Source organism: Ciona intestinalis, chromosome 9 (assembly GCF_000224145.3).
Source record: "Ciona intestinalis chromosome 9, KH, whole genome shotgun sequence".
Classification (NCBI taxonomy): domain Eukaryota; kingdom Metazoa; phylum Chordata; class Ascidiacea; order Phlebobranchia; family Cionidae; genus Ciona; species Ciona intestinalis.
This window is the reverse complement of record NC_020174.2, coordinates 1-6,822: the sequence shown is the minus strand read 5'-3', so window position 1 is coordinate 6,822 and position 6,822 is coordinate 1. Positions and strand designations below refer to the sequence as shown.

General features: G+C 41.1%; 2 protein-coding genes and 1 long non-coding RNA gene across 3 annotated transcripts in view; 2 read left to right on the top strand and 1 right to left on the bottom strand.

The window, feature by feature from the left end:
- The window catches only part of LOC113474567, a 636-nt gene extending 242 nt beyond the window's left edge, over nt 1-394 (top strand). Inside the window, exons 2-3 of the long non-coding RNA XR_003396253.1 lie at nt 47-191; nt 372-394. This is a non-coding gene — a long non-coding RNA (uncharacterized LOC113474567). The remainder of the gene's footprint in view (nt 1-46; nt 192-371) is intronic.
- The window catches only part of cibeta-catenin (beta-catenin), an 8,161-nt gene extending 5,149 nt beyond the window's left edge, over nt 1-3,012 (top strand). The window contains 7 exon segments of the mRNA NM_001032607.1: nt 447-617; nt 808-942; nt 1,176-1,311; nt 1,413-1,531; nt 1,741-1,846; nt 2,303-2,464; nt 2,696-3,012. Coding sequence (NP_001027779.1) covers nt 447-617; nt 808-942; nt 1,176-1,311; nt 1,413-1,531; nt 1,741-1,846; nt 2,303-2,451 — 816 coding nt within the window. The 3' untranslated portion in view covers nt 2,452-2,464; nt 2,696-3,012.
- Nucleotides 3,013-4,025: 1,013 nt separating this feature from the next.
- Nucleotides 4,026-6,816, bottom strand: LOC100183704 (annexin A7-like). The gene is made up of 6 exons (XM_002126819.4): nt 6,714-6,816; nt 6,416-6,550; nt 5,929-6,078; nt 5,383-5,550; nt 4,999-5,187; nt 4,026-4,366 (listed from the first exon to the last, which is right to left on the bottom strand). Exons 2-6 carry the CDS (start codon nt 6,542-6,544, stop codon nt 4,247-4,249), a joined length of 756 nt encoding a protein of 251 aa, XP_002126855.4. The 5' UTR covers nt 6,545-6,550; nt 6,714-6,816; the 3' UTR covers nt 4,026-4,246.
- Between the last annotated feature and the right edge of the window lie 6 nt (nt 6,817-6,822).

Here is a 6,822-nt window from a genome sequence, read left to right as displayed (position 1 = left end):
GTACTTGGGAGGTACGTGTTCAAATATCATCCTGGTAACTTGGGAGGTACCGTGTTCAAATACCACCCTGGTAACTTGGGGAGGTACCGGGTTCAAATACCACCCTGGTAACTTGGGAGGTACCGGGTTCAAATATCACCCTGGTAACTTGGGAGGTACCGGGTTCAAATACCATCCTGGTAACTTGGGAGGTACCGGGTTCAAATACCACCCTGGTAACTTAGGGGGTACCGGGTTCAAATACCACCCTGGTAACTTGGGAGGTACCGGGTTCAAATACCACCCTGGTAACTTGGGAGGTACCGGGTTCAAATACCACCCTGGTAACTTGGGGGGTACCGGGTTCAAATACCATCCTGGTAACTTGGGAGGTACCGGGTTCAAATATAAAATAATAACTTTATTATGGAGGGCCATGACTTACTTTATTGTTATCTTCAATACAGGCTGTTGTTGGTTTGATTAGAAACTTGGCTTTGTGCGCTGCCAACCACGCGGCACTTCGTGAGCATGGCGCGATACCACGGCTTGTGCAACTACTAATGCGTGCCCACCAAGACACACAGCGTAGGACAAGCATGGCGTCGAGTCATAGCCAGATGTCTGCTGCTTATGTGGTAAGTATGATGTCATAATGCTGTGTATGATGTCATAATACTGTCTGGTAGGGTATAAGATATTGGAAATAATGTTGTTAAAAATAATATTTTGCCGATTAGCTCCCATTTCATATGGGTGAGTAGATACCATGTATAGTGGATACGAAGATACCATGTATGGTGGATACCATGTATATATATATTACAGGACGGAGTACGAATGGAGGAAATAGTGGAAGGAACAACTGGAACACTCCATATATTGGCTCGTGAACCTCACAGTAGATCGGTCATCCGAGGACTTAACACAATCCCTCTGTTTGTGCAACTTCTTTATTCACAGGTGGCTGTTTGTTGTGTGTTTATGCACATAGTTACAATACCAAAGGAAATCTTTGGGTTTCCTAACGAATCACATGATTTAGATGCAAATCCTAACAATTCAAAACAAGCTTTAAAACATAAGCGACAAATTCCACAAAGAACACTTTGAATTAAATTGAACTAAAACAGTTCAAAGAAACAAAATTATTGTTTTTGTGATTTTTTTCTAAAATATTTTATTATTGATTGAAGGTTGAGAACATCCAGCGGGTGGCAGCAGGCGTGTTGTGCGAATTAGCGCAAGACAAGGAAAGTGCCGACCTCATCGAGAACGAGGGGGCGAGCGCTCCATTGACCGAGTTGTTGCATTCCAAAAATGAAGGAGTTGGTAAGTGGGTTGTGGGGAGTTTTGTAAAATATATTATTTTGGTGTTAGGGTATTTCACTCGCACACCTTTCCACCACAAACTAACACCCACCCATCCACAGCCACGTACGCAGCTGCTGCATTATTCCGCATGTCCGAGGATAAATCGCAAGATTACAAGAAGAGATTGTCTGTTGAGTTGACGAGCTCCTTGTTCAAGGATGATGGAGCTTTATATAATGTGGGTGATGAACATTCTGCTTTGTGTTGGCTGTTTTCGTTTCAATGATTGTCACAAAGAGATTCCAAATCCTGTTTTTGTAAAATGTTTCTTAGCTTAGAAATTAAATCTACTGAGTGCCTATTTCCCCAGGTTGTATAAAGTAGTTCATCTTAATATATATATTACCCAACTCCTCCACCCCCTAATCCCCCTCTAGCCACACACAGGGTGCGGACCTAATGGACCCCTGCATGCAAGGTTACCAACACCAGATGACCCCCCCGATGTCTCATCAAAGCTCCGTCAGTTCAGTTCATAACTCGCACCATTCTGGTAAGAACTGTCAATCATATTTACCTCCGCCTGTCAATCATATTTACCACCGCCTGTCAATCATGTTTACCACCGCCTGTCAATCATGTTTACCACCGCCTGTCAATCATGTTTACTCCCCGCCTGTCAATCATGTTTACTCCCCGCTTGTCAATCATGTTTACTCCCCGCCTGTCAATCATGTTTACTCCCCGCCTGTCAATCATGTTTACTCCCCGCCTGTCAATCATGTTTACTCCCGCCTGTCAATCAGATTTACCCCCCCCCCCCCTGCCTGTCAATCATGTTTACTTCTCGTCTGTCAATCATGTTTACTTCCCGCCTGTCAATCATGTTTACCACCGCGGCACCGCCTGTCAATCATGTTTACCCCCGCCTGTCAATCATGTTTACCCCCGCCTGTCAATCTTGTTTAACCCCGCTGTCAATTACCCCAATAACCCCCATCTTACCCAGGGTTCCCACAAGCAGAAGGCCAACAACCCATGGACTTTCAACAACACCTCGTCCCGCCGGCAGATTACCCGCTACCAGACCTTTCAAACGACTTGGACCTTGAACCAATGATTGGTGTTCAACAACCATGGCTCGATACTGACCTCTAAGAGATTGGATGAGGTGAGTTGTGTGGCCACACGAGGCACCAACACTATATTTTCATGTTTGAATCTTTGTAACTTTTATCCCTACATGGCGGGGCAACGCTAGTGTGTTTAACACAGTGATTTATTTCATACACCTGCCCGCTTACAAGTTATTACGAGTTACCTTGTCTGCAACTTTTGTGGGTGATTGTTTCTCTGCATTGCTGACAATTCAGACGCAAATAAATTAATCCTTTATTTCCAGGGATGACGACTTTGTAAAGACTCTACAATCATGAACATTATTGAAACCCCGGATAATTTTTACTTGTACAGAACTTTTATAATTTGCTGAATCATCATTGAAGGTTTTGCTGAATCATGTTGGAAGTGAATTTCTTAAAAAGAAATTTTGTTAAAATTGTTTTCGGAAAAATGTTAGTGAATGATTTATGGTGCTTCCATGGTGATTATGACATCACAGCCAGTTCGTTTTATATTGTTTTTATGACGTAGCCTTAAACCTGGTAACCATAGCAACTCTGTAGCTTCGTGTGAATAAAATAAAATGTACAGAAAATATCTTTGGTAGTTTAGTGAAGTGGTTAGTTGCTTGCGTGTTGAATGAACGCAACTGGGTTCCATGCTCGCCGCTGCCTCCATTGTGGCAAAGTGTCTTTGGAGAAACACCCAGTGGTCACCGAAGGGGTGCAGCACCTTTTGCTGCGGGCCAACTGTGGTCGAAACCACATTTCCTCATGTCTGATACTGCCATTGTAGGATCTCACCCATGTAGAATAGACATCCACACACAGGGAGCTTGGATTGGCAAGTTGGAAGGTGTGTGTAATTAGGGGTGTTAGTATTTACTTGCTGTGGATGTTCTGCCATAAATATCTTTTACCTTGGTTGCTTCATTGGCAGCCACCAATGTTGGAGCTTTATATTGGCAACCTAACTAAAGAGTTTGCTGTTGTGTGCTTGTACCTAATATGGATGCTGTTATAACATGCTCCAATACATTTACTGGTTTCAAGGCATTCTTTATGCAGTTCAACTCAAGGTATGTAACCAGATTAAAAAGATAAAGCAGCAATATTCATGGATGGTGAACTTGCATGGTGGAGACGCTCAGTAAAGTTTCATTAATTGGGAAATATTGAAACAAAAATGGTCTGAAAGAGAATATATGGCAATATTTGTAATCTAAAGGGCCATGTTTGCAGTTTTGTTCAGGTCCTCTTTCTAGGGTTTGATGTTGAGTGTCTTACCCAAGAACCCGGTGGCTTCAAGCCCTGGACCCGAACCCTTTTGCCAAACAAATGGTATGTAATATATGTGTAGTGGTTTACTGACGACTCAGGCAATTTGTTCCTGGCATTTTGTCTTAGAAAAAGACCTATTAATGCCATGTAGACGAAATGAGTAACTTTTCTTAATTGGTTGGACTATACAAGTTACATTCAATATCAACCAGGTTTGTTAATAGTAAAAGGAAAGAGAATAAAATTTATAAGTAGATACTCTGATATTGTACATTTAGTTTGCCATAAACACAATATTAATGTTGGCTTGTATGAACAACAAATAACATCTGTCTTGCATTTATTGCTTTCTACACAGATTATAAAACACATGCTTAATAACAACACGGCACATCTAAATACATTGCAGCTAGTATAGGGGACAGTGCGCTTATTTATTGGGAATTAGGATTTATTTTTTCGAATATTTTTATTCTTTGGGCTAAATATGTGATTTCAACACAGCTTCTTAAGATATTTCTAATTAAGATCTTTTTTTAATAATTAGTTAATTATGAAATAACAGCCAACAGTAGTTTCTCATAATCTCCACTAGTGTCGCCCTTGATGAATTTCTCGAGCGAACTTTTGTACATCGCTTGAAATCTTTCTTTTATTTCAACCATGTCCACCTGGGGATTGTAAAGTTGAATAAACCAAGGATCCTGGGTTCGAATCCAGGCCAGGGTTGGAGAACCAGGGATCCTGGGTTCGAATCTAGGCCAGGGTTGGAGAACCAGAGATCCTGGGTTCGAATCTAGGCCAGGGTTGGAGAACCAGGGATCCTGGATTCGAATACAGGCCAGGGTTGGAGAACCAGAGATCCTGGGTTCGAATCCAGGCCAGGGTTTGAGAACCAGGGATCCTGGGTTCGAATCTAGGCCAGGGTTGGAGAACCAGAGATCCTGGGTTCGAATCTAGGCCAGGATTGGAGAACCAGGGATCCTGGATTTGAATACAGGCCAGGGTTGGAGAACCAGAGATCCTGGGTTCGAATCCAGGCCAGGGTTTGAGAACCAGGGATCCTGGGTTCGAATCCAGGCCAGGGTTGGAGAACCAGAGATCCTGGGTTCTCATCCAGGGTTGGAGAACCAGGGATCCTGGGTTCAAATCCTGGTCAGGGTTGGAGAACCAGGGATCCTGGGTTCGAATCCAGGCCAGGGATGGAGAACCAGGGATCCTGGGTTCGAATCCTGGTCAGGGTTGGAGAACCAGGGATCCTGGGTTCGAATCCAGCATCACATCATTATAAGTTGTAACTTACTTCTGATCGTGTGACAACCAGCCTTATAAGCGCGTCATCTTTTGTACCAGCTCCCTTCATTGAGTCGTGTAACCTCTTGGCAAAGAAAGATGGCGGGCACTCAGCGATCCTCACCACCATCTTAAGGGCCATCTCGATGTCACCCGAGAACTCACTTTCAATCGCTTTGATGATGTCTTTCTTAGATATCTATGGATGAAGGAGGTATGTTGAACATTTTGGTGGATTAGGTGTGTAGCTTTTTTTGCATAACTAACAATTTTGACAACCCATTAGTGACCACTGGGTTGGAGAAATTGCCGATATTACCCATATTTAAACAACTACAAAAGTATTTGCAGGATCTGTAGCTTAAACTGCCTGATTAACATCTGCCATCCCCACCTTTTTATACTGCCTAAATATTTCACGAAGTTGTCCGAAACTCCTTGTGCACAAAATCCTGTTGAACGTTGCTTCGTCTGTTCCCATTTTCTTCTCCCCGGCTTTGTATAAAGATTCCGCATCAATCTTGGCGTGTTCTTCATTGGGGGGGCTGCCATCCCGTGCACCCTGGGTTTTATAAGGTGGGTAAATAACATACCTTGACGTTTTATTTACTTTATGTGATTCTGCATGCTCACTTTACAATGTTACTTTATTTGAGCAATGTAAAAACTGTTTAAACTGTAGATTGTTTGATGTAAAACTACAAACTAATGTCTAAAAAAGTTATGAAAAAGAAAACACAATTTTAGTTTGTTTTTTTTTCCACTTTAAACCCAGGAAGTTATCTTAATTAAGTTATAATCAAGAAGCTGTAGTTTTAATAACCCCGGTTTAAAGATTTGCCAATTTCCCAACAATTTTGGAACAACTTAATTTTATTTAAAAATATTTTTACTCTACTAATATTTCCCAGAAAAATAATCCATATCCTCAATTCCTCACATTGTTTAGAGAAACAAGCAACTTTCTGAAATCCCCGCTGGTGTCCCCGGTGATATCTTTCTCAAGTTCATGTTTATACTCCTTCTTGTAAACTTCACGAATCTCTTTAATTTGTTGGTTCGTTCGTGAAGCGAGGATCTCAACCAAGGTCTGGATGGATGTGAGTGTTTGTGTGGTTGATTATTTGGAACAATTGGCATTCTGCTTTTCATAGCAATTGGCATGTTTGTTTGTTTAACAAAAAAATATTTTTAACAAAACAACTGAGTGTCTGAACAAATAATTTCAAACTATTTTAAAATATTTCTTTTCTGTTTATAAAAAAATGGTGAATGCAATATACTTTGGCTCTGCTTGTTTGTATGGACATCTAACAGCAGGGTAAAATTTGTTTTAGGTCAAAACTGTGTGTCTAAAACATATAATGTTACTACTGTATCCAAAGTTTGTAACATTACACAAGTTATCCACAATAACATCAACTCACTGTCTCAGTTGTCCCAACCCCTTTAATAGCTCCATACAAACACTTTGCATCGAACAAAGCAGATGGCTCCATCAACGCGATTGCTAAGTCGCAGAAATTCCCGCCGATCTCAGACTTGATGTCTTTCATTAAATCCTGGAAATAAAATATTTAATTTGTAATTACTTTGGAAACTTTAATCCCCACAATTGACACCATTTTCAAATTATTCAAAGAATGTCAAAAGTTAAACTTGAATCAAAACACATTTATGTTAAATATTCAACGGAGTTTAAGTACTTAAACTTTATGAACTTACCCGTCCGAATGCTTGTTTGTAAGATTCACGAATCGCTTGTCGTTGTTTGTTCGAACGATTCGCTATGATTTCTATGAGCGTCTTCTCGTTGGTGCCTGTTTAAATAGAA